This window comes from Symphodus melops, assembly GCF_947650265.1.
Source record: "Symphodus melops genome assembly, chromosome: 17".
Classification (NCBI taxonomy): domain Eukaryota; kingdom Metazoa; phylum Chordata; class Actinopteri; order Labriformes; family Labridae; genus Symphodus; species Symphodus melops.
In genome coordinates, this window is record NC_136707.1 from 7,750,369 (window position 1) to 7,777,192 (window position 26,824).

A 26,824-nucleotide genomic window follows, 5' to 3' on the forward strand; every position below is an offset into this window, starting at 1 on the left:
GTGATCCAGAGTTTAGAGGTCCTGGGGCCCTCAGGAGAGTGGGAATAGTTGGTTTCAAAGACAGTTTGATGTTGATTGTTTGGACCCTTTTAAAAAAAGAAAAAGTGCTGATTACATCATGTAGTAGTTGGTATTTGCTGAATGTTTCAAGGGGAGCAGACATTGAATGTCAGGGATTAAAAATATTTAGCCTACAGTTTGAGGTCCTTGAGTGAGTTTTGTTCAGGGGCCCCAGATCTACACTGGTGGACCAATGAGACAACAACACAAAGTGTTGCTTGTCAGAACTTTATTTTGACTGTATGTCTCAAACAGTTGCGTAGATGCTTCACAAAAAGTGCTAAAGAATTATTCGTTAGATGAACAGAATTATAAAATGTTTTCAGCAATAAAATCTCCCATTACACATGTATTATTGTATTTGACATAATGGTTCATACTGATCAATAAAGAACCTTTTCATGCTCTTCAAGCGGGTGCCAGCCTTCATCACTGGATTCATCTGAATAGTTTTTAGAAGATTAACTGAGGATAAAACTATGCTTTGTCAACTTAGCTGTGATCTCTTTGCAATGATTAAAAGGCTTTAAAAGTACACGTTTCATATTGTGGGTTTAGAACCCAAAGAAAACTTTTTTAAGCTAAATACAGTATTTTGTAAATGTTTGTATTGTGTTTTTGTATTTGATGCTTTTTACAGCAACGTTTATACATTCTTCTCATGTATGGCTCTTTTTAAGTAGCACATCTTAAGAGGTGTTTTGACTTCAAGCTATTTATTTATTGAAGTTTTTTATTTTGCATACTTATATTTTGAAATTACAAGCTTTGTTAAATGTCCGAAGTTAGCTTTGGAAATAAAAATATTTTTACATTTCACAACTTTTGTTGTTAGCTTCAGATTGTTGATAACAACGGTAATGAATGCTGGTTGGAAGAGCTGTGAATTTTGGCACAGGACCCCGACATACACTAGAATAGCTAGTGAGCCAATCTAAAGTCTGAGCTGCAGCCACAGAGGATTACTCAACATTGTTACTATGATCACAATGTCAAAGATTTCTCACCAGAGAGAGATTGTCTTATTTATTCAGTTAAACTCAATGGATAAGAACAGTGATGACCAAGGCTTCTTCACTTGCTTTTACAACTTGTGAAGAAACTTCCTGATAAACTCTTTTCAAGTTCTTCTGTGTCATCAAGTGTGTCAAGTCATTGTCTATAAAGCACGCTCAAAGCAACCCATATTCTTATTTTCAGATCAAATGACTAATGTGATGATCTAGTTATCACACCTTACCACAAAAAAAAAAAATCCTGTAGGAGATCAGTTTCAGTTTATCCTCAGCTCCATCACTCGATTGCTTCCCATATCAGTTGCCTTTCAGTTTATAACATCTTTAGACATTAGTGGATACTTTTCCTGGGACACAGAGTAAATAAAGAGTAGGCCTATAACAGATGCTTTAATGTTAAAGGAATTCCTAAACCTGTCTTTATATTTTGGAATGTTGGATTTTTAACTTTTTTTATCATTAATTTGTCTCCTTCAGGATGAGTCTACTTTATGAACATTGTTGATTTACAGCTCAACAGTATTCTCCAGGTATGCCCACAAATCTGTTTATTGTACCACTCTGAACCAGTAAACATTTCAAACAGCAATCATCTAGACAGCTATGCAGCTTCACTGCTGGCTCTGACTGACTTATGTTGAGGAGAGACATGAGGCTTTTATTGCTGTCATTGACTGTAATACTATTTTACTCTGTAAGGAAAGTTAATCAAAAAGGCAAATGACTTTTTTTTTACCAACAAAAGACTGTAATTTAGTATGGTTCAGAACCATAAACCTAGTTTAAAAAAGTATATCAGATTAAAATGAAGATTCACCGCAGTAAAGGTGCTTAAAGACTAAGGTGGACGGTGGTAGCTTAATGTTAAATGGATGTTTGCACAGCTGTGCATTACTGTCAAGCACACAGCAACAGTGGATTCAGTATTATTTAAACAAAGCACAGTTAAGGACTACACAGGGCATCTGTAGTCTCAAAATATCTGATGTTATTGAGTTTGAAACAGTTTTGTTTGTTTATTTTAAGCTCACACTTGTGCAGAGAGTGCAGTTGAATCAGTGGTGGGAGGTGATCCGGTACTTTGCCTGGGGATGATGGTGATTTCAGCTTGTATTCTGGGTTACTTGAGGTGAATAAGTCACACAAGTGCCCCTCATTCGCCCACACTGTGAGCATGTGGAGTTGCTGTAGTGATGGGGCTGCTGCTCAAAAGCCATGGCTGAGCCAGTTAAGTTTGAATCCTTAATAGGCCGGCCGATGTTAATGTATCAGCTGGCTTTTTTTTATTTTTACATGGAAAAAAAAATCTTCCAAAATAACCTTAAATCATATCTCTCAATCTTATTACTCTAATGCAATTACACGTGAAAACTATTACATGTGCAAAGGCGAAGAAAAACGAAGCAGAAAAGCTTTTAATGAAATATTTCTAATATTTTAATTTGTAATCAAAGGTCTCTATTACTTTTGGATTTCCTAACGTTTAATCTCTTTTACAACGTGTTGTTAGACTGGTGCCTGATGTTTTTGTTTATATTTTAAATCAATTATTATTTCCACAAATTTAATAGGCCGATTTTTTTTGGGGTCAGATTAAAAACTTTTATATTTAATACGACCTAATCGATTGAAATCTTAATTCTTTAACTGAAACACATCTAAATCCGTTCCATGTCAAAGATTATGCAAAATAAAATAAATCTCACAGTAAAGGAGACAGAGACGGAAGAAAAATCAATTCATTTCCAGCGTGATATCAACGGGATCTGCGGTCTCAATACTGCCCTCGTGTGTTTAAACTGGAGAATGCCATCAACTGGGGTTTTTTTCCCACCCACAATGCACTGCAAAATTACCGGTCGATACCATTATATTACAGGGGAATGTAAACGAGCAACATGAAATAAAATAAATTCAAGATAGCATTTGTCATTTACAGTTAATGTCGTATATTGCTTTAAAACACACAAATACTACATATATGAAATCTAGTGACGCACATAATATCTGTGTTGCTCTATGATTGTACATATCTGTGTCGTGTTCAGAGATGGACTCTCCCTTATAATGGTAGCTTCCGATCCGTCGCTCCAACCTTCCTTTTCCTGTTGAAGTAGCAGCCATGAGGTAGGACTGCAGCCGACGGCGACACTGAAAACACGATTTAAATGTTAAAATGCACGTCTGTTAAGCCGATATCACTCTCCCGAGATTACACATGTACCTCATTAACTTTCCATTGCGGCTAAATGTGATTTAATAATAAAAAAAATACAATTTTACGTGGCAATGTGGGACACGATGTAGCAGCCGGAGAAGCCATATTGTCAACCCGGCTAGCGGTTAGCGGCGCGGCTAACAGCCTCCGATAAAGTCTAAAAAAAACATTAGTCGTGTGTAAAACAATCAGTTCTATAGCATTTAGCTGAACACACATTTTAAAGTAGAAGTTATGTGGCAGACTTTAAACCCTGGTTGTTTGTGCCTCACAGCATGCTCAGGCTCCAGAAGAGGCTGGCCTCCAGCGTCCTGCGCTGCGGTAAGAAGAAAGTCTGGTTGGATCCAAACGAGACCAATGAGATCGCCAACGCCAACTCCCGTAAGTACAGAATCAAGTTCAGTACTTCAGTCCCCCTGCATGTTTTTACCTACTGGATGTTTGTTACATGTGGTTAAAACCCTTTTAAATGATCAGTCTCTGCGCGTTCATGTTACTACAATTCCATCTGAGACTGATCATCTATTTTATTAAACAATGGTTTTATAATTAAACTGCTTAAATCCTATCCTCTAATCAGATAATAATGCAAAGTTACCTTCTTTTGATCAACTTCCCAGATAAATGCATACTTGTCATTAAAGTCTTTTAAATCCCGAGTATAGACTTCCTCAAATGTAAATTATAAAATGTAAGAGTGCCTGAATAAGGCTCATGTTTTTGAAACTCCACTTCATGTTTATACTAGATGTGTGAAGTCTTAAACCACAGTTATGAAAGTCGATGACTAACAACAGCTATATTTGCATTATAAGATGGTGTTTCTTTGTGGTTTAACAAACTGGGTAATAACTTGTAGATAGATAGATAGATAGATAGATAGATACTTTATTGATCCCGAGGGAAATTCAAGTTTATTATGCTGTTCTGTAATAAGATATCAATGCTTAAGATACTTAACCAAGGGTTTCTCAGTAGTGGACACTTGTTTGGTAGATGACCCAGGGTGCGCCTGCAGCTTACTGGTTTTCTTCTGTCTTCAGGCCAGCAGATCCGTAAACTGGTGAAGGATGGTCTTATCATCCGCAAACCTGTTACGGTCCACTCTAGGGCCCGCTGCCGCAAGAATACACTGGCACGTCGTAAGGGAAGACACATGGGAGTCGGTGAGTAAGACTGTCACTCTTATTTTCTCACTTTGTTTGTGGACCAATCTTATGATTGCTGTGCGAATGTAACTCCCTACATTGATTTTAAAGGAGAAAAAAATAACGACCTGTCAAATGTTTTTAAGTGTTCGATCTCTTTTTCTGTGGGATATTGAATATTTAAGACGTGTAGCTGGTTGAATGAAATGTGAACACTGAAGTTGTTGCTGGTCTAATCTTTTAAAAAGGTAAGAGAAAAGGTACAGCCAACGCCCGTATGCCTGAGAAGCTGACTTGGATGCGTCGCATGAGGATCCTGCGTCGTCTGCTGCGTCGCTACAGGGAGTCCAAGAAGATCGACAGGCACATGTAAGTTCAGGATGTGAAGACTGGCTCGTTCTGATCATGTTTTGGGACACAGTGTTTGCAAATGTTGGATCAGTAAAGCGTGTTGGTAATTCTGACATAACATCCCGGAACCCGTGAAGCATCTGTTGCCTTTGACTTTCATGAAGTTTGTGTTAAGTTCTGATGGTTTTCCCTCCTGTCTCTCAGGTACCACAGCCTCTACCTGAGGGCCAAGGGTAACGTGTTCAAGAATAAACGCGTCCTTATGGAGCACATTCACAAGCTGAAGGCAGACAAGGCTCGCAAGAAGCTCCTGTCGTAAGTCTGAAACTAAACTTGAAGTTTTGTTCACGTACAGAGTTAGAATATAACTTTATTTGGGGCATTTCGGCTCCTTCTCCACATTAACATCCAGTGAGTGTAACTGGGAATTCATCAATATTCAATACTTGAAAGAGCTCTTTTTCTAGCCACTAACTCCCATCTTAATGACTTTGTAAAAATGAAATATTTTTATTGTGACTTTAAAGTAGATGGACTTGATTTTCATTTGTGTTAATATGTGGTAGTCCTGGTGGAAAAGCGTACACATGCATGAAAAGGATTGAAGATGACACACAGTATGAACACACCTCTCTCTCTCCCCCACAGTGACCAGGCTGAGGCTCGTCGCTCCAAGACAAAGGAGGCTCGCAAGCGCAGAGAGGAGCGTCTCCAGGCCAAGAAGGAGGAGATCATCAAGACCTTGTCAAAGGAGGAGGAGACCAATAAGTAATCTCTGTCAATCCTGCCTGACCACCATCTGCCAAGTGCTGACAATAAAAGTGTACATAAAGACACAGAGGGTCTCCTGTTCTTTCTTTACTCACAGACCTTGAGTAGGGCTTGTTGTAGAAGTTGAAGAGTAAAACTAATGTAAGAACAGTAATTCAACTTTAGTTTTCCTCATCAGCTTTCATGTTTCTCCGATTGCCTTTAGTACAGGTCCAAGTTTACTGAAAATCCATCACAGGCTAGGAGTCCAGGCAAAAGCTGCAGGCACAGTACATTGTGACCCAGAATGTCATTTTCTAAACTGAGTCATAAAAAATCCAGGATATAGAAGTAAAGATAAATAAAAAATATAATTTTTATTATGCCATTTACTCAACTTTACCAAGTAACTATTCTACTGCACTACTTTCTTTGTGGCTACTGACCATTTTCACTGAAGGATGTACTTAAATCCGTGAAGTCATCCTGTGACCACTAAAATGATAATGGTTTAGAGGGATCAGCTTATCAAGACAAAACAGTCTGCTGTAATTGCCTTCAGAACACCTGTCAGAGGTGACGCTGTGTCTAACAGTGTACTGGTAATGGCACTGGTGGTATTGTCCCATCTCAGTTGATCACAATAAACATGAGGGGATAACAGGCTACAGTCTTCTAGGAACTGAAATTTTGAAAAGGGGGAAAGACACCTATACAGAGTTGCTCTGGGGAATAATTATCATTTTCTCACGGTTTTTAGTCCTTTTAAAGTATTCCTTCAAGCCTCTAACAGCATAACCCAGAAGACTTAGACATAAAGCCAAACTGCCAGATAATAGAAATAAGAGGATGGGGTCTTTGAGCGTCCCTGTGTCACGTCATCGAAACACCCCCTCCTCGTTCTCTGAAGCGCTTCCTCCTTTAGCAGAAAGTCGCCCTCTAGTGGCCACTGCTGGCTACAACTGTAAAGCATCAGCAGCTGTGCCCTTTTTCTTTCACCATAATTTATCCAGCCAACTTTGCTCACAAGGGCATGTTTTTGATTGTATTTGTTTTGTTTTTACTGTGAAATGAGTGTGGTCGTTACACAGTGTAACCACTACATGAAGTAAAGGAGGTACAGTTTTAGATTACATATATTGCAGTTGATGCTGATATGATTGTGTCTACAAACTGTCAAATATTTCATTTACTTTTTTCACTTTCTCCTTTGTCAAATGCACAAAGCCTTGAAGAGGTATTAGTTCATAAGGATATTTTTTTGTATGTATGATTATATCTCATGAGGTACCACTTTTATCTGACCATCAAGGTCTGCATTGATCTCACAATGCTAAACAGTTTAAAACCGGTGGAGACACTAGCTGAAAAAATTGGGAAATTAATATGGAGAGACATTTATTGTGGAAAAAATTCACATGGTTTTTTGTTCAAGATCCCTTTTTGACATTTAAACTGGACAATGCCATGAATAAATGAAGCGCATATTTTGTTCATAGAGTTCTTGCAAAAGCCCTCACTCAGTCATTAAAAGTGATGTCAGAAAAGCAGCAAGCGCACCAACTTTCCCATAAAACGTGTTTTCAGCTGGAAACAGTTGGACATTCAATCACAATCTGCCTAGGTTGTGTGTTTTGTAGTTCTTCATGTGCTCACAGTTTAAGACTTGGAATCATGCATTATGAGACTCAAGTTGGACAGAAACATATTTAAAGCCTTTCCTTCAGAACCGTAAAAAACAGACAGACAGAAGAGGACAGAGCAAAAAAGTAAAACAACCCAGAAAGAAAAACACAGACAGGCATCCTCAGAAAGCCTCTCAACATCATAAGAAAACTAATGTCATTGACACCCAGAGAGTTCTGATGGTGGATTTGTTATTCTTAAAATGTAGAAACACAAAAACCAGACTGAATTTAGTGCATATTTTCTGACTTGATCTTAGGTTTCCCAAGATATTTCAGTATAAGAGAACTTCTTTAACAGCATACAACAGATGTTTTTTCAGTTGTTATTCAATATATTTGGTGGGTTGTGATTTCTAATGTTATATTTGTTTGGAAGGCTGCCTTTTTCTAACTCTGTGATTTGAGGCCAAGGTTTCTTATTAGTTTGATTTCCTGCTCTCTAAAGACATTAAATATTTCTATGGATGCTTTATCTGGACGCTGTGATAACCTCATGTGACTCTTGTCCAGAGCCAAGTTTTAACTGACAGACCAGATACTCCTCTGTTTTTTTTTTGCTAAATTGAAATATTAAATCTGTGTTCCAAAAGGTTGGCTGCCATCTTGTGGTTATAAGGACATAAGGCTACGGATAGAAATGGATCATCAGGTAAAAGTGAATTATTTCTAATCTTGTGCATTTATCCCTCATATATACTGTATATGCACAAAGAGCTCCTACTTTATTGCATTGATTATAGTGTGACCTATTTTCAGGTCAATGTTAGCTGTACTTTCAGCTCATTTCAGCAGCCCTCAAGATAGAAAAAAATTGTAGGAAAATCTATTCCACTGCTTAAGCGATACATATATGCAGTTTAGTGTTGTTATGACTGTCAACAAAAGAAGCTTGTCATATGGAGCAGCACATATCTCCTTTAAGCACCTTTGTTTATAGCAGGGCATCAGTTTTCATTACTTTAGTGCTTCCATTTTTTTCTTATTTTTTTCATTTCTTTCAGAGTAAAATAACTGCACTACACCCATTTAAACAATGATGACTTTGTACATTCAGGCTGATGGCCAATGTATAGTTAGCAAATACATAAACATGTCTTATGTAGCTTAATATAAAACTAAACAGTAATTTAATGTGAAGAAAAATGCCCCAGTCTAATAGAATAAACTATTATTGGTTCTTCTGCCAAGTTGGTATCTTTGGGACAACAAGGCTGTTTGATTCCAACTCCAGTTACTTGTTATTTATAATCAAGTAAAAGATCAGAGTATATTTCTCACCTTTTGTGTTGTTAAAAAATGCACTATTTTGAGACTTTTTTCAAAAAGTGTCTCACTCAAACAAATTGGAAATCCATTGCAATTTTGTTAGTGCATGACACATGTTCAACAATGATCTCCTGAAGTCAGGACATATGGGATCATTTGATAATACAAGGGGGTTATGAGGGTCTGTGGTGTCCATTAAAGACCCTGCAGGATGTGTAAATTATGCATGAGCCCCCTGAGTGTGTGAGCACAATATAATTTAATGTGGTGTGCTGAATGTGTTTGTGTGCTGACATCTTTCTTTCAGTTCTGGTTGTATTTGTGCCTGTGAGACCTGCGAGGTAGTAGCAGTTCAGACAGGCACAGGGGCACCAGGCCTCATGATAAGCAGCTGTGGAATGCATCAGGATCAACATCACTTAAACCACCTGACTGAATTACTGCTCTCACCCGGCCCATTTCTCCCATCACACATTCACTGTGAAGCTGTTTGCCTGTCACAGCCACTGCAGGTGTTTCTAGAGGGTGAAGATGGCATTGTCAGGGTCACAGCTGGAGAAAGTCTTTAATGTCTTTTTATGACTCCATCAGGTGACTCAAAGGTCCCAGATTACATGCAAGATCTCATGAGACCAGAAGCTTTGCACTCTGGCCTCAGCAGATGGGCTAATGAGGGGACGTTAAAAATGCACAACACAATCGGAGTCGCATATAATGTCTTAAGGGTGAGGGGTTAAGCCTCATCTGTGGTCATGGGTTGATGACCACATGGTTTTGGATTTAAAGAGGCTGAAGAAGCAGTGGTGGGAATGGAGCTTGAACAGGTTGGTCACCTGAAGCCCAGAGGGTTTTTTTTTTTATTTCAGTTGTCTGTTTTTAATCAAGACTCAGCTGCCAGACAAAAACACACAAAATATCCCCACTTCGGAAGCACAAGCAGAGGTTGTTGTCATTATACAAAATTGCCAATCATCTCATCTCCAAGTGAATGTTTCCCTGTTCTGCTCATTCTCTATCATTTTAGAGGCTTGAAGAGGTCAGAGTGTGCAATCATGGACAAGAAACAAGAAACAGCAAGAGACGAAATGAAAACAGGAATGAAGTATGAAAACAAATTCTTGACACATACCTCTATGGCTCCCTTGGTCCACAACGGCAAGTAAACCATGTCTTTTACCTTTGTAAAAAAAAAAAAGGGCATTGATCGTATAGTTTTGTTGTGGATATCAAGGTTTGTTTTTTTTATAATTCAAAGAAAAATGACTTAGTCTAATGGCAGGCTGTAATGATAGATAGAAATAAGTTAGTTGCGTGTTTTTATTCAAACAATGACAAGATTATTTGTATTAAAATTGATGTAATTGAACCCCCTCACCTTGTGTTATAGTTGAGAAAGCTCATAAGAAAGCTATATATTTAGTATTCTTGTTTGATTGGGAGACATGACCATGGGAATTGTGAATCTCGATTGCTTTCCACATAAAGATTTGCATTCTTGATGCCTTAATTATTTTGGAAAAGCCACATCGATTAGCCTAAGCTGTTGCTGCATCATAATCTATTTCCAGGCATGAGCTATTTTTATTCCTCAGCCTCTAGCAGGCTGAAAAAGATATCCACATAAATATTTGTATCATCTTACCTCATCTGTTTTTGCTGTTACAGAAAGTCACTATAGTACTAAGATATATTTTTGTGATTCATATTGTCAATAAGCAACAGCTCTATTGAATCGCACTAAAATCATGATAGGAGTTTGCTATCAGGCCTTACCGTAAGTCAACAGGTCAGGAAATACATGGAAACAGAGGTAATATTACTTTATTCAGAGAAATAGAACATTGACATCAACAGACGTAGAAGTGTTGGATTTACTGTTTGTATCTGCTTTGTTTGTCCTGATTTGCATGGGGAAAAAATACAACATACAAAAACAAATCTTACAGGAAACTCATGGTGAGTTCAGGGGGAACCCCCATCATCAGGGGACCTATATGTAGGCGAGCATCCACATCCTGTCTTTCACGTGTGCACTTCATGGATGGTTCATCCCTGCTGAAGATACAAGTCTGGGAGGGGCAGCAAGGTTTTATTGAGTGCTGTTTGGTTAACAATGAGACCTTTTGTCAGTCCGTCTGCCTTGTGGTGATGTCACATGGGCTCCTAAGAGGAAGTTCTCCTCTCCTCCTCCTTTATTGCATGCCACCCTGAAGCATGTTGCGTTCAGGCTTCCTGTCAAGAGCAGCTGTGGAAGGTCAGCTGGCAAACGCACACACGCAAGCACGTACTTCCCCAGGACTCTCCAAAGAAATGAGAACGGTATACGGCAACTTCAAACACAAAGACATCCTCTCATATATATATATATATATATATATATATATATATATAGAACAAATGTGTTACTCTTGCTTTGACTCTTGCCCTCTTTGAATAACATCAGAAAAAGTTAGTTTACACAATTATCCATGAGTGAGATGACATCTGTGAAGTGATTCATGCATGTTAAGTAAAGGAAACTACAGTCATTTCAGAGCGGCACATTACTGAGAATACTGCTACAAGACTGATGAACATCATGTTGAAAAAACACTTTAAAGCTGTAGCTATGGCAATAACATCTATTCAAAAAGAAAATGAGTGTATAAGGCGAACAGTCTGAAACCAAATGAGAGGTCAGGATATTTGATTTAACAGAGCTACAGGAAAGCCAGGTGTGTGTCTCTGTACTTCCTTGATGATACACTATTGCTGGGCAGTGACTCCAGTTTACATGTTATAATTACAGAGTTTCCAATCTTTGAGAGAACTGTTTTTTTCTTCTGTGTATGTCTCAACATTCCTGCTAGTGTCTCATGATGAAAGGTCAAACATGGGTATATTTTCTCCCAGAGGCATGGCTCTCGGGGTAGATTTTTTTGGTTTCCATCGCGTGATTATGACACACACGGGGAACAACAAAGCAGAGTAGTTTGCCTCATGTTTCCACTCCAGAAAGTAAGTCAGATATATTCATTTGGCCTAATTTATACATAAATCCGCCTCAACGCATATCCCTTAAACATTACCCTCGGACCCCTGATGTTCCCCTAAAAGAAAAACCTTTGAGGAAAAACATGGGCAAAACCTCAGGGAGAGCATCAGAGGGAGGATCAGACAATCTGCAAAACCCAGATGGGTTTTTATTTAGGGAAAACTATTTTTACATAATGGTGAATAAAATGTAACTATCATGTTTCATGGCACATTGTCTTTGTAAGGCTGGGCTGCTCATTGTACTTACCAGATCCACTTATAGGTCAATGAACCATGACATGGAGGTACAAACCAGGTTAAGTGAGATTTTACTTTCCTAACAGCCCTCTTTTACTCTATCGGGCGTTTAAGCCTGATTTTATTACTTGCACAACCTATGGTATTGATATTGCCCACTTCTGCGTCTGGCCACAGCAAAGCAGCCTCAAACAACCCCAACAAGTTTCCTTCAGGGTAAACCCTGGCGTCTGCCAAAATAAAAACTTTCCAAGAGCTCCTTTGTTTTGGATTTGTGCACATGGGGTGGTGGTGGGGGGTGCTGTGTTGCAGAGCTCAGCTTACTCAGCACCTAGCTATACCAGCCATAATTGCTTCATTGCAAAGAGCTCAGCGTGGAGTTTTCCACTGGAAACTCAAATCATGTGGGTTAAATGCAGGAAGATGGGGTGTGGTCTTCCGTTTGTGGTGTTTTTTTGTTTTTTTTTTACTTTGAAATTAAACCAACATGGTCCTTATTTTTTTTACATGCAATAACTATAAAGTGAAATAAAAACTGAAGATGAGTCATAGCTCAATCATGGCCGCTTCTTATTTTTCTGTCTACCCCCCCTTTTCTTGTTTACGCCCTGCAGGTTGTACCCTCTAGAAGCAGACTTCCCTTCCCTGGGCCCCAAGAACACCGCCTGCCCTCTCCCATCTCTGAAACTCTCCCACTCTTATTGTAAGAGGATACTACAGGAGTTAACAGAGCTGGCAAAGTGTGACACTGGAGTAAAAACAGCTAGTGCATGTGCTGCACAGTTTGAGGAGTCACTCTGATTGGTTGGGAAATATCTGCCCTCCCCCTCATTGGTTTTGAACTTGTTTCCCAAACACACTCACGCACGCAAACACACACTCTCTCTCGTCAAACTGTGGGCTAATTCAGTACGGGGCACTCATGTTACTTTGCAAAGGGGAGAGGGGCTTAAGGGGTGTGGGCGGAGGATAGCCGGGGAGGGAGGGCATATCACAGGGGAAAAAAAGGCTGGGGTTCCGGACAGGCGGGGGCGGAGAAAGAAGAGAAGGAGCAGCAGCTTTAGGACCTCAGTCAAAAAAGTAGCATTTTGCTGTGTGGACACATGACAAAAAAAGAGCGACACCGAGGAGAGAGGATGTTTTCATTACAGAGACAAGACAAGGATTGAAGAACAAAAGATGTGGAAGAGCAAAAGATAGGCTGTGTTTCAGTCTCAGGTGGCCGGGGACATAAACAGGAAGAGAGAAAAGAAAGAAGAGCAGAGAAGACTATGATGACTTGTCTGAACAGGAGGGCAGAAGCGAAGACAAACTGAGTGAAGAGGAGGAGGAGGAGGAGGAGGAGGAGGGGAACTTAGTAAAACTCCTTCACCGTGAATGACGTCATTACCCCGCCCACTTGCCGGTGGTCGAAGCGTCAGTAAAGTTACCTGCAGCTTCCTTCACGCACGCGCTCATTTACCCCGACTTCACGCGGACGCTAAAGTCGGGGTGAACAGATTGTGCACTTTCCCTTAACACATGCTGCCCACTCGGACAATGTAAGGAAACTTTTAGGAGTTCAGTGTATCTGTGAAAAGTGCTCTTGAGTTCAAGTAGACTGGTGCGGAGGAAGAGGAGAAGGTGGGGGGGAGTGAGGTAACGGACAAGAATTTATGACAGCAGAGAGGAAAACTATTGCTACAAAAGAAAGAGAGGGAACCTAAAAAAAACCGAAAGTGAGGGCGATAGAGAGCAGACAACGGCTTTGAGACGGGAGGTGAAGGAGGCTTGCAGGTGACGTTAGCCGGAGGGGAGAGAGGTATGAGGGGACAGCTCAAGTCCTTCTTCTCTCTGTTGATGACTCTCCTGTGCTTGGGGAGCCTGCTGTTCTCTGTCGTCTGGTTCTTACTCGACAAGTAAGTGTGAAAATGACATTTCCTTTGTTACGTGCAGACTCACACGCAAACTTCAAAAACGGTAATTTGACCACAACGTTGTTGACATATTTTATTTTTTCCCCCGCACACTTTACTTAATACTGCTGACATACACACATCATTTGAAGACGCGTTAATCTTTTATTCCGGCTTCATTTATGTGCGTACAGACACCACGTGTGTCTGCGCTTTAAAACAAAGATACAAGGAAAGGAAAGACACAACTGTCAAAGGAAGCTGCTGAAACGTCACTCGATCAAGTAGGGCTACAATGTAATACAAATAACTATGCTCAACTCGGCTAAAGAATAGCCCATAGGCCTACACTTTATTTTGCTGTGTTACAATGATGCCATGGTATTGCCACTTATTAAAAGTGATGCAAGAGGAGCTCAACAGCTGCCATTTCCCCCAATTACATTACAGGGTATTTAGCTGGAAACAGTTGAACAATCGTTCACAATCGTTCATAGGTCGTTGATTTTGTTGTCAGACAAAACCAGTTTCTTTCGAACAGGAACAGAAGATGATGGCTGTAAAAGTCACACCGCAGACCACAGTGTTTGTTTTTTTCTACACGAGAGAGAGATCTTGAGATGACGTGAAACTATGTAGCAAAGGTCTCTGCTGATGAGTTTGTATACTGGTTGTTCATTCATAGTGTATGAAAAGGACTGAAGACATGAAGTTTCTATGTTCACTCCATTCGCTTTAACCTTTTGTTGGAATTATTTCCTACAGAATCAAATCCTTCTAAATGCTGATTTATTATGTCTCTATGTTTTAAACACAGCACATTCAAAACAGGGTTTTTTTATTCTCCAGATGATAAAGCTACCATGTGAGCTTTTGGATTTAGGCATGTAGGATTGTCTTTGTAAGGAGGGTCTGTCCACAAAGTAACTATAAATAGCTGTAAATGTGGGGAGTGGTTCATATAGCATAGTCTATATACAGGGTCCAGAATGTTGTGTTACGCCCCTGATTGTATTATCTGATTTGTGTATGGCTTCCGAATCTACACATCTGTCCCTTTTTTTGTTTGCTCCACAGCAATGTGGACCAGAGCTTACCAGCCCCTCAGAAGAAAAGCGCCCCCAAGACCTCTGACCTCTGCAAAGGCTGCAAGTGAGTGCAAACTCAGTCATGTGTCTCCTAATGTGACTTTTTTTTTTTTTTTTTGGATCATGACTGCCATCCGATGAAAGCAAAACACATGGATTACTCACCTGGTTGGTTGTGTAGGTTTATCTTAGTTCGTATGTTTGTTTTTTCACAGGAATATCATCGAAAAAGTAATGCAGCGTTACTCTCAAGTCTGGCAGAAGCAGGAGGACAATTATCAAAAATTCAGGTAAATAAAAAGAGCATCTTGGTTTTGAACTTGGTAGGGAAAAAAAGTTGTGGGAATTAAATATAATTGTTAGTGCATGATATGCTACATCTCCAGTCCCTGTAAGTGTGATGAAATGGTTAAACAGTATGACGCATGAATTACATAATGCAACTATTTAAACCATTATCAGTGTTTGGGCCTTTTCCCCCCAAAAAATGCATCACAACTTTTGTGTTTTGGTGCCCAACAGCAAGCAGCTGGTGCATTTTTTGTTTATTTTTATCCATGCCCCTCAGAAAACCTGAGTCTGCCTGTGCAGATCAACAAACACAACTTGGTTACAGCTGAGTCCATTTGCATTGGGATATAAACAAAGAGCCCAAAATGTACACCATGGGCTAAATAAGGATAATCTAAGGTTCCTCCTCAGAATGAGAGTTAGTCTCTTCTTATCAGAAAGAAGGGAGCTAGATGTACAGTTTTCAGAAGTCCCAGTTTGGGCCTTTACCATGTAACTTCACTAGCTGGGAGTTAAAGGCAGAAGGGAAGACCAAAATAACAATCATATAATTAGGGTAACCAGTTTCCCATCATTTGAATGGCTAAAAAAGACTTCCCTCACTGCATGTCTTACTCTAAGCTCAGAAAAGATGAGTCAGAGAGCCCTCGTCTGATTGAGTCATCCTATTAGGTCTGTCCTTGAAAAATGATTGAGATTCATGACCTTAAACTGTAAGCATTGGATGTTTAAACAAAATCCAAATCTGCGCAGGATCAGACGAGTTTCCTCTTTACTAGAAATGAAAGAAGAAGAGCCGAAGAAGTGGGAAAGAGAAGTGGAAATAAATATGGAGGGAAGTTGAGGAACTTCTACACTTGGTCTAATTTAAAACACTTAAACATCATTCGTATTTGCTCTTTAAAACCCCCAAAACAAAACAGACGTTTGGGGGAGCATCAAAACCTCTGACTCTCTTGTACATGGTTTAACAAAGTCCCTTTTTGTTCCCCAGATCTCAGCTGAGCAGCAAGTGCAATGGTTTTGACAAAGCCATCATTACCCAGGCCAACACTCCAGTGGGATCCAAACTTGTTTATGATGGGGATAAGAAGAAAAGCCTGCAGGTGTCTGCTGAGGTTTTCAGCACCTTTACAAAGGTATTTAGTTTGGCACTCGTGAAAATAACTAACACGTCCACAATATCTGACTGTTTGTGTAATGTCTTACTGAAAGACTACATGTTAATTAAAAGAAAGACTCAAGACAATTTAGTATACACTTAACATGTATTTACACAAATAATATGTACACAGAATGAATATAAAAACAGACTACTAATCAAATGAATAACAATATACTACAAGCTGTTACACAAACCATAACCTTTTTTTGTTGTTGCTACGCTTCAGCTTTTTTTTTTTTACTCTCCTCTGTGCATGGCTCTCGACATGGAGGGACGTTTTTTTTTTTTTAAATGGAGGGATTGTTAAAGTATTCAAAATATATTTCATACCAATACAGTTGCTAAAACAAAATCCAACAATGTGTATTTTGTTGAGCTGCAGCTGGAAAGGAGTTGACAACAGAGCAACATTAGAACAATAAATAAATATAAAACCACAAAATAATACACTAACATGTTTTGAAATAAACTGAAAACATATGAAGTTTTTGTAACTCAACTCTTTCCACAAATAAATAATACACTGGAAGTGAGGAACTCTTTTCAATCCAAATCTCAGGAAATGTTTCCCCCATCCACTTCGAGCGTGCATCGGGTCATTTTCATCAGCAAGTTTCAAGCTGCCGTGATGCTTAACAATGAAGTTATTTACTGCTGAATTTATACATTTAAGAAAAAGTTTCACGCCCAAGTAGATACTGGAATTTGAAACCTGAAGTCTTCCAGGGGGCACCCATATTTCATCTGACAACCTCTTTTTGGGGTGCCTGCTGCAGGGGAGACATTTGCATGTGATGTCCAGCTGTAATTTTGACCAACTGTATTATATCATCAGTATAATTTTGATTGTGTGATACATAACCACGGATTACATTTCCAGGAGCATCCTTTCTCAAATAAAACATGGGACACGTGTGCTGTTGTCGGGAACGGAGGAATCCTGACTGAGAGCAGCTGTGGAGAGAAAATTGATTCTGCTCAGTTTGTCATGAGGTGAGAAAGGTGTCCAACATGGTGACAACGTTATCCAACAGTATCAAAAAAATCTTTTATCTTTTAATCTTTTATGTTGAGATTTCATAAAAAAACAAACAAAAAAAAAGATCTGTGTCTTTTTTGTCTTGCTTTTCAGGTGCAACCTTCCTCCTTTGGGAAAAAGTTATGAGAAACATGTCGGCATCAAAACAGACCTTGTGACAGCGAACCCAAGCATCCTCATGGAAAAGTGAGCAAGAGGATGGATTTCACTTCACTGTTACTACAGAGTTGTTTTGTCTTGTTCGTTTTATATTTGCCGTTTTCCTTTCCAGGTATGGCTCTCTGATGGGGCGTCGTCGTCCGTTTGTGGAAAGTCTGAACATTTATGGCAACTCCCTGCTACTCCTTCCCGCCTTCTCCTTTCGCCACAACACTCCTATATGTCTGCGGGCCACCTACACTATCGAGGACTTTGGTAGCCCCATGAGACCCGTCTACTTCAACCCAGAGTACCTCCAAAGTCTGGCTGCCTTCTGGCGCACACAAGGCTTGCAATCAGTGCGGCTGAGCACCGGGATAATTATGGCTAGCCTAGCTTTGGAGGTCTGCGAAAATGTACACCTGTACGGGTTCTGGCCCTTCAGTAATCACCCCTATGGACTCTACGACCTGACGCACCACTATTATGATAACAGACAAAGTAAAAAAAGATACCACGCTATGCCCACTGAGTTTGAGCTCTTGTTGAAGTTGCACAGTCAGGGGGTGCTCAAGCTTCATCTGGGTGATTGTCAACAAGGAAAAAGTAAGCCCATGGACTACTGACAGCAAAGTACCTCGTTCCAATCACTCGTGGAGTCTTTCATGTTCTTTTAAATGAATGGACACAATGATTGGCTGGGGATCCAAAGCTAAGTTGGCTTAACAGCCACTGAGACTTTTGGACTAAAATTAACATGCAGAAAATCCAAGACTGAAAACCGCTGGAAGCTAAACTGCACTTATCACCGCGGGTGTTTCAGCTGAAGTCTGGAGGGATTCTCCTTTGTGAGGCCCAGGTCTACAGTGTAGTGCCTTATGTTAACCTGTTAGTGATGGTGAGTCATATAACCGACCAGAAGCTTTTAAAACAAACTGAATGTCATTAGAAGAAAATCAAATACCTCTCGTACATGAAGATTGTCGAACTTAAACAGCAGCACACCGGGATGTGAAGAATCTTTTCGTTAAAAAAAATTACATCAAATATTTCACCACTTCAACAGATGTATGCAGGAAAACTGTTGAGGGCAAAATGTTTGGTCTTCACACTCTTCTTTCACATGATTGTTTAAAAGAGGCTGGTACTGATTTTTGAAAGATTTCTTCTGCACTCTGTTTCCACTACAACACGGACAATGCTCGATTGAAAAAGCAGCAGATCTCAGCGGGCCTGAAGGAGACATTCCTCCGTAGCATTACAATGGAAACCATCATGGCCGCCCTCTCTGGGGGCAGACACCACAGAATCGGTATAGTGACACTTGTATATAAAGGTTGCCGGAGTGATCAGAAATAAGGCAAAAAAAAAAAAGGTGCTATCGAAAAGGGTGTCATCTTCCACATACTGGTACTAATGGAAACTAGTATTTTTAAATACGAATGCTAAATCAATGTCAAACTAGCTGACTTTAATAGCGATTGTCATTTTTGCACTTTGAGTGAAAAGCTTTTAATATTTACATCTGAATCAAGAAGTGTGTTACTTTGTTGATATTTTGCAAGGATGTGTATTGCCTCCCATGCTGACATTTTAAGTGTAGCCAGTGATTTTTTGTGTGTGTGTGTCATCCAGAGAAATAATGTTCAAGCTGTTGACGACCAAACTTGACGACTCTATGAGCCAACTTTAGAAAAAAACTGCATTGTCTGTGATTTTATTTCCATTTCAGTAAATGACACGAGGTGAGAGGGAATATTAAAGTGAATTGAGAAATAAATGTTTCTCAGATGAAATACCTTTTGGTTGTGTCACTGGCTGTGGGTGAATTCCTTTCCAAGTGGTAAAATCATCTTCTCAGATCTCTGATGATTTAGAGTCCTTGAGCCTTAAGTGCCTAAACCCTGCCAAGATGTGTCCTTCGAATACAGTATTTTTTATTTCTCACAGTTTATTCTCTGTTTTAAGGACAGGACAGCGTTTTGACCCAGTGATTTATTAAGAGCGTTTCCAAACCCTCGTGCACTGATCTAGTGATTCTTTTACAAATATCTGTAACCTTATGAAAGCTGCACTATTTAGACTTCTATGACCTTTAAATCTGACCTTTTACATGAAGGCACCATCCACTTCTCAAATTCTCTCCTTCATGTCCTGCTAAAGTGCATCCCACGGTATATGGACCAGCATTTAAACATCTGAGCGATGCTTTCAAAGACTGTGGGGAGAAAACACCAAGCTGAGAAACCTTTAAAGTAATGGAGCTTTTAGCTGTCCCTAAAATCAGAATTGTAGCATGTGTTAAATGTCTCTAAAATTATATCAGTGTGACCTCAGTATATCCAGCTAATGAGGCCATTACAAATATTAATTGTTTGTTTCTTTTTATAGAGAAAATAGCCCACTGCCACAAGTTGCCATTCCAGACATTGCTCATGGGATTCCACTCATCAGCAGCGTCCCCCTTGTTAATCCAGCTGCAGCACTCTGCACATTCCCACTGGCTAGTCTCTCTGGGGACAGAGAATCATAAAAACATACTCTCCATTTCTATTTTCTGATGCGTGTTCTCCGGGCAGTTTGGCTCTCAACTTGTTAATGACAACAGACATAAAGAGGGTAAAAAAAACGGAGATCTTACTCCTTGCAGGCACTGAATTCAAAATCGACATTTCTGTTTCTTCAATGAGGAGTGATTGAACAAGTAAGTAAGTAAGTAAGTAAGTAAAATTTATTTATATAGCACTTTTCACAGGCAGGGGCCACAAAGTGCTTCACAAACAGGGTTTAAAACATCACAAGCAACAAACAGACAGTACAGAGATCATAACAGCCCTAAAAGAGACTAATTAAAAGCCTGGACAAACAAAAACGTCCCCAGTTGACTCTTGAAAGTGTCGGAGTCACATTGAACAGCATCCAATAGGCCGACGTGGATTGACGTCTCGGAGGTAGTGACCGTGTTGCGGAGCGGGACTGGACGAAGGCACATCCAGCGGTCACGTGAGCTCCAGCTGGTCCACGCTGGAAAAGCCGGCATAAACACGGAAGTAGGCGATGGCGATGAAAACCCCTGATCATGGCTCCAGCACTGTGAAGGGTCCAGGACACCTGTTGAAGTGCGGGCAGGCGGCAGCGAGGACACGCCGACGCACACATCGAGGAGAGGAATCTGGCGCAGGAACCGAGCGTGGTCCCGGCAGCCGAAGACGACGGAGCCCCCGGCAGCCGCAGCACGCCCTCGCTTCACTTGGATACCGGACCGAGAGCCTCTTTTTCTGGATCTCCTGCGGGTCCTACCCGGCACCCGATACAGCACCAAGTAGTCAGGTGAGACGGGATCGATTTCAAACGGAGGCAGAAATGCCTGTTTGTAACGGTCCCAGGTATGAAACATGTCCTCCAATGACTCTTTGATACGAAATAAAGAGTCCCGATCATAGGTTAGTAAAGCCAGGACACTTCCATTTGTCATCTAGGCTGCAAAGATCACATATAGAGAAAAAATAATCATCAATAATCTACAAAACAGAGAGCGAACCGTGGCAATGCCAGTCACAGGCGCCAGTACGGTTTGGTCTCCATGGCAACTGATAAAACTGATTGTTTTATCGAGGACAATTTAATTTAGAGGCTAATTGGAACCAACATTACGCCTGTCATGCATTAATGTCATTGAATGCCTCACAGACTCATTTGTTCTCTCATCACAAAGCTGAAGTTCAACTGTCACTGAGTGAACCACCAGTGACAAACAAAATGACACGCCTGACGTGAGCTGAGGTGGCATCTCATCGGCTTCCCTGTGACACAACATCAGCCCCTGTGAGTGTAATTCTCCTGATAGGACTGCAGAGACCCCCTGATCTCCACCTATCAAAATCAAACACAGATCTTATTCTGACAACAAGAGAAGAACAATATTCAACTTTTCAAGAGTGGGAAGTCTTTTATTTCCAGACTTTTTCTTTTTTTGTTTTGTTTGTTACAGACAAAAGATGCAGAGACATCCTTCAATATGCATTTCTGATTTATTTTTGTAGGAAAATATGGCTTTTAACATGCATTCAATTATATATGAAACAAATCTTTGCCAGGGGAAATCAGAATGGCACTGAGAGAAATATCCATTTTTTTTTACAAAAGGCATTGAAAAACACACAAACACACAAATGCATCTCAGAGTTTGTACTTGTAATATCACTGTTTGACCACAAGAAACATGTAGGGAAACACCAGGGCTTTACTTTTGTCTTTCCAGTGAAAACTGACATTGTTTAACAAAGGGAAATGAATGCTGAAAGTGGAAATTGTGGTATCCAGTTGATTGAGCCATAAAAAGTTCCTCTGTCATTCTGGGGAATAACTCTTGTATTTCCTTTATACGGTAGGTATGATGGCTTTTAGTCCAAAGTGTTTCTCCTCTCTTAAGAGAATTACATTACCATAACATTACAGATAGTGTACTGTTGCTAACAAGTGCAACATACCTCAATTTCAAGTGATTTTATGCTGTTTGAATATTTTTTCTTGTACAGCATATTAATAAAGAAAGGCCAAATTCCTGCACACCCTCTTAAAGAATCAACAGAAATCTGTTCTCTTGCAAAATATGTACACACCATAATCAACAGGAAACTTTTACACTTGGTTTGACGTTTTTTCATTTCCTTTTTTTTTTGCTTGAGTTTTTTAAAGCCCTAATGGCATTTTGGAGAAATGCTTTCACAGGAATGCAGCAATATACAGAGACGAATAGTCCCAAATAAGCGTAGTCCTCGAAACCTTCGTCTGTCTGGTGAGTACACTTGACTCCCACACAACTTTTCCAAGTCATTCAATCGAAGGAAGTAACCCAGCCTACACAAATATTTAACTATGCCACAGGGAAACTCTTCTGACCTGGATCACTCACTGAATTCCTTACCCTTACCATAAACAGACAAGTCTGAGCAGTATAACTGCAGAAGGTTTTGAAAACGCAAAGCCAAGCTGCCAGTTATACTATGAGCAGATGAGTTCTTTGAGTGTGCGTATGGCACATCATCAAAACACCCCCTCCTTGTGCTCCCTCCTTTACCAGAAAATTGCCCTCTAGTGGCCCCAGCTGGCTTTAACTGTGAAGCATCCCCAGCTGTCTTCATTTAAACTCCCTTTTGTTTCTTTCTCTTTTCTACTCTAGTGAAAAAACTTTGCTCACAGTGGAAAAATTTAATGAGAACTGATTTCGGGGCTCAAGGCGAGAGCCTAACACAGACAGGAAAACTTTCAGTAAATCACCTGTGGCATACTGCTGACAAGGGAGCGACTGCAGCCAGACGGTGTCCATCACTGGTTTAGACATCAGCTAACAGAAGACCTTTTTGAAGTTTTTGACTCTCTGTTTTAGCTGGCTGGCTGGATGAACAGCAGAGATGAGCAAACCAATATCATGTGATGCTACAAACGTGTCAGTTGTTTATCAAATGAGCAATGATCATCATTTGTCAGATTCCCTATAGATTTACGACCTGGTATACAACAAAACAGCATTATTAGTTTTACTCTAAATGCTGTCAGCTTTTCACCTTTGAATTCTCCAGGAAGGAATGAGTAAGTGATGAGTTTTGCAGCTTGTTTAGAAAGCCACTATAAAAAACAAAAAGCTGGGAATGGTTTGAATAATATGGCACTTTTTCCCCATTTGATTCCTTCAGCCAGTTGGTCTCCACACACAGTTTGAGAGCAATTGTATAACAATGATGGGAAAGGAGTAACACTGTTTATTAAAAACACAGCCCAAAGAGTTGGTACATACATTAAATACTGATACTGTAACATACAAGGACAACTCTCGCTTTTTTTTTTCATTTCAGTCACTATAGCCGACATATAAAAATATACTATGTCATATTTCACATTTTTTTTTACAATTGGAAGGCAATTAAAAACACTTAGAATAATTAGCCATACAGCAAAGTCACTTTTAAAAAGAACTTGTTTACTTTTCCTGTATTTTACAAAAAAATGTTATCTAAAAAATTGGTGTTTTCGTATGAAACACTATTCTGAACATAAAAATGAATGGAATTTTCAAGTTTGGTATTTTAAACCAATTTAAAAAAACAACACACACATTTAATACAAAAAAGTGGATTTAAAAAAATGGTTGGTCTCTTGTAGGCATTTTTTTTCCCAAAACTGGAGTAGCATGGCCACAGTATTCCAAAGCTACAAACAAGCAGTCTTCACAGCAGCCCTGCATAAGATCTTGGCACAGACACATTGCACAAACAGTGTTTGGTCTCGAGTTATTATAGAAATGGCTTTGAAGCTTTCCGATTACAAAGTGGTGTAATCGCAGCCTTGTGCATTGTACACTGACGGTGTAGTGCTGGGAAGGCCTATCAATAGAAAAGACACACTGCAGCTGGTTAAAGTGTTACTGGAAACAAGTAGCAACCAGAATCTACTCCCAATTAAAGGAAGCCCTGCAGAAGATACCACCAGGGGGCAGCCAACTACAATGCAGATGGGACATGAGCAGGGTGCTGAGCCGCTGTAGTCAAAAGCCATGAAGAGCCAGAAAGAGGTTGAAAAATAAGGTATAAAAACTTCATTGCTGATGCACCTTGTCAAAAAAAACAAAAACGATCAGGTATTTTCAGATGTGGACTTGTTTAAAAAGCAACCTTCTGTATGCTCTGCTGTCTGAACTGAAGCTGTTGTTGCATACTTATGAAAACATAGAAAACACGTTCAAACACATTGTCAAATACAAAATCACAGTTACACAGAACTGTGATGCACACTAAAGAAGAAACAGATCATGACAAGACACAGCCTTTAGGAAGCTAACATTATCCCTTCATTATAATGTCACTGCTTCAGGCGCTGCCACTAAGTCGTGTTTCATTTTATTGCATTAATGTTGGCATGACTCGCCTTTACAGCAATATCACAGTAAGAAGTTGTAGCTTTAGCTTGCGAGGGCATTGTGATGGCATCTTGTTGCCTTTGTATTACGACAACTCTCTCTTACTTTGAAGTCCCAAGAATTAGCATGCCAATGTAATGTAGACAGTGTCTTTGTGGATGAGAAACCAGTAGATGAGCTAAGCCAAACCTGGAACCAATCTGATTGGCAACAAAAGTCAATATCATTCAATAATTCTTTAAAGGTCAAATCCCGAAGAAAGGATCAAGGAGAAGACAACAGAGGTCAAAAATTTGCTCAAGGACTCGAGGAGAACGAGACATGTAAACGGACAGACTGTCGCCTATTTCAGTTTGTGTTGATGTGATGCTTTAAGTTAGACAGTGATAGCCCAGACAACACAAATTGTCAGCTGCAATATCACTTTTTTTACACAACTTAACACATCTTCTTCAGCTTGCGTGACACTTTAAGACACTGTGGTGTTTAAATATCCAAGGAAGATTGCAACAACCCGTCATCCATTGTCTGATATCTACATGGTTAAAAAAAAACGTCACTTTTTCAAGGATTAAATCCATACAGAGGGCTTTCCCTCTCCTGACTTGCTGCTGCTGCTATTGCTGCTGCTTCCTCCTCCGCTGCTGCCTCCTTTCCCATGTTTAAATCTATGCTTGCGCTCTTTCTGAGGCTGAGGCTGCGGCTGTGGTTGGGCCAGAATAATGTTACTTTGAGGCTTGTCATCTTGGTTGTCCCCGAGCTGCTCCTCTGCTCGATGCTGCTGACTGTAGGCCTGGATGGCTGCCTCCAGTTGCTCATGAGCTTGCTGGATCATATCTTTGTTCAAAGCCACACGGGCCTCCCCTCCAGTGGGAAAATTATCCTCATTGCTACCAAATTGTTGCTGTTCCTCTTGGGCGATGTTTGCGCGGTTCTGCTTGCACGCCATCTTAGCATTGCTTAGATCCGTGTAGGGCATCTGCTCTGGCTTTACCACAATGTTGTAGCCAGGAGGAGCTGACGGGGTGTTCCATGAGAAGGGGTATCCCACGTAATCAGCAGCTCCATCTCCTCCAACACCTCCCTCAGATCCAGCCTCTGGTCCAGGGCCCCCTACTGAGCCCTCCACACCACCATTAGTGCCCAACAAGCCCAGCTGATATTCATCCTCCTGAGGAGGGCAGCGCCGACGGCGAAGAATGTCACAGATGGAACCGATCCCTAAATGAAGCATCTCCCAAACATTGAGTGTGAGACAGAGGACAGTGACACCATACATAATGCGAAGGAAAATTGTCTTCTCTGTAGGTCGAGACACAAAGCAGTCGACACTGTGGGGACAAGGCTTCCCAGAGCACACAAACACAGGCTTTACTCGAAACCCATACAGCAAATACTGGCCTGCAAGGAAGCCAGCTTCTAGCGCTGTACGAGTCACCAGCTGCAAAACGTAGACCCGCATCAGACCCTCATCTTGGATGCGCCTGCGTCCGTCATGTCGGATTTTTGGTCTGGGTGTGGGTTGCAGTGGATCCCGTGGTCTCTTGGGAGGCTCAATCTCTGGCACCTCATAGATCATGGGATCATCCTCGTGATCCTCCTCAGTCTCCTCGATACCCCGGTGCTGCCGAGCTCCAAAGCAGATTTTCCGGGGCTTTCTGTGTGTGTAACCCCCTCCTCCTGGTGTTCTAACGGCAGCAGCACCAGCTCCTCCTTTGGATTCATCTATACGTGCAATCTTTTGGACAGCATAGCCCATGTACATGAGAGAAGGCATAGCCACTAGGATAATCTGGAAGACCCAGAAGCGAACGTGAGATAGAGGGGCAAAGGCGTCGTAGCAGACATTCTCGCATCCTGGTTGGCCCGAGTTGCAGACAAACTTGCTCTGTTCATCGTAGTAGATGGACTCTCCCCCGACAGCGGTGAGAACGATGCGGAAGACGATGAGCACGGTGAGCCACAGCTTCCCCACGAAGGTGGAGTGGTTGTGGATCTCCTCCAGCAGCCGCGTGAGGAAGCTCCAGCTCATGGTGTCGCTGGACAGTGGGGCAGACAGTGTCCCTCTCTCACCTGCTCACAGACTCTGGAGGTAGTATAGGAGGAGGGAGAGAGGAGAACAAGACGGAGAGAAAAGAAAACAGCTTGAAATTAATGCTCATCTGAAAATGTGATCAAAGGAAGTAGTACAATTTGTGCAGATATTTCTTGTAGCACTGCAAAAAAAAATTATTAGTACAAATTCAGCGACAAAATGTGAAAATACTTTTTATCATAATTGCCTTAATAACAGTAAGTGTTCCATTCTGAGCTCAGGCAATCAATATTCCCTTACGGTCGTGCCTAAGTGAGGTGGATGTCAAATTTGGGTTTTTTTATGGAATTAGAAGACCAAACGGAGAGGAAAGAGGATATCGGTATTAAAAAATACCATCAAGCAGCACTGAGAAGGAGGCGAAATAATCCAAATGGGGAATTTGCTATCATCAAACACACACACACACTCACACTTTATTTAAAAG

General features: G+C 40.6%; 3 protein-coding genes across 4 annotated transcripts in view; 2 read left to right on the forward strand and 1 right to left on the reverse strand.

Moving 5' to 3' along the window:
• The first annotated feature begins 3,097 nt into the window (after positions 1-3,097).
• Positions 3,098-5,631, forward strand: rpl19 (ribosomal protein L19). The gene is made up of 6 exons (XM_079367075.1): positions 3,098-3,203; positions 3,569-3,675; positions 4,338-4,460; positions 4,691-4,811; positions 4,998-5,108; positions 5,442-5,631. Exons 1-6 carry the CDS (start codon positions 3,199-3,201, stop codon positions 5,563-5,565), a joined length of 591 nt encoding a protein of 196 aa, XP_079223201.1. The 5' UTR covers positions 3,098-3,198; the 3' UTR covers positions 5,566-5,631.
• A 7,156-nt stretch (positions 5,632-12,787) lies between these two features.
• Positions 12,788-19,182, forward strand: st8sia6 (ST8 alpha-N-acetyl-neuraminide alpha-2,8-sialyltransferase 6). Its single transcript, XM_079366207.1, has 7 exons — positions 12,788-13,668; positions 14,743-14,817; positions 14,969-15,043; positions 16,039-16,183; positions 17,090-17,202; positions 17,342-17,434; positions 17,520-19,182. Exons 1-7 carry the CDS (start codon positions 13,574-13,576, stop codon positions 18,010-18,012), a joined length of 1,089 nt encoding a protein of 362 aa, XP_079222333.1. The 5' UTR covers positions 12,788-13,573; the 3' UTR covers positions 18,013-19,182.
• A 1,814-nt stretch (positions 19,183-20,996) lies between these two features.
• gjc1 (gap junction protein gamma 1) overlaps positions 20,997-26,824 on the reverse strand; it is a 39,853-nt gene continuing 34,025 nt past the window's right edge. For both annotated transcript variants that reach the window (XM_079366202.1, XM_079366203.1), the window contains exon 2: positions 20,997-26,388. In XM_079366202.1, the coding sequence (XP_079222328.1) occupies positions 24,874-26,334 (1,461 nt within the window). In that variant the 5' untranslated portion in view covers positions 26,335-26,388 and the 3' untranslated portion in view covers positions 20,997-24,873. The remainder of the gene's footprint in view (positions 26,389-26,824) is intronic.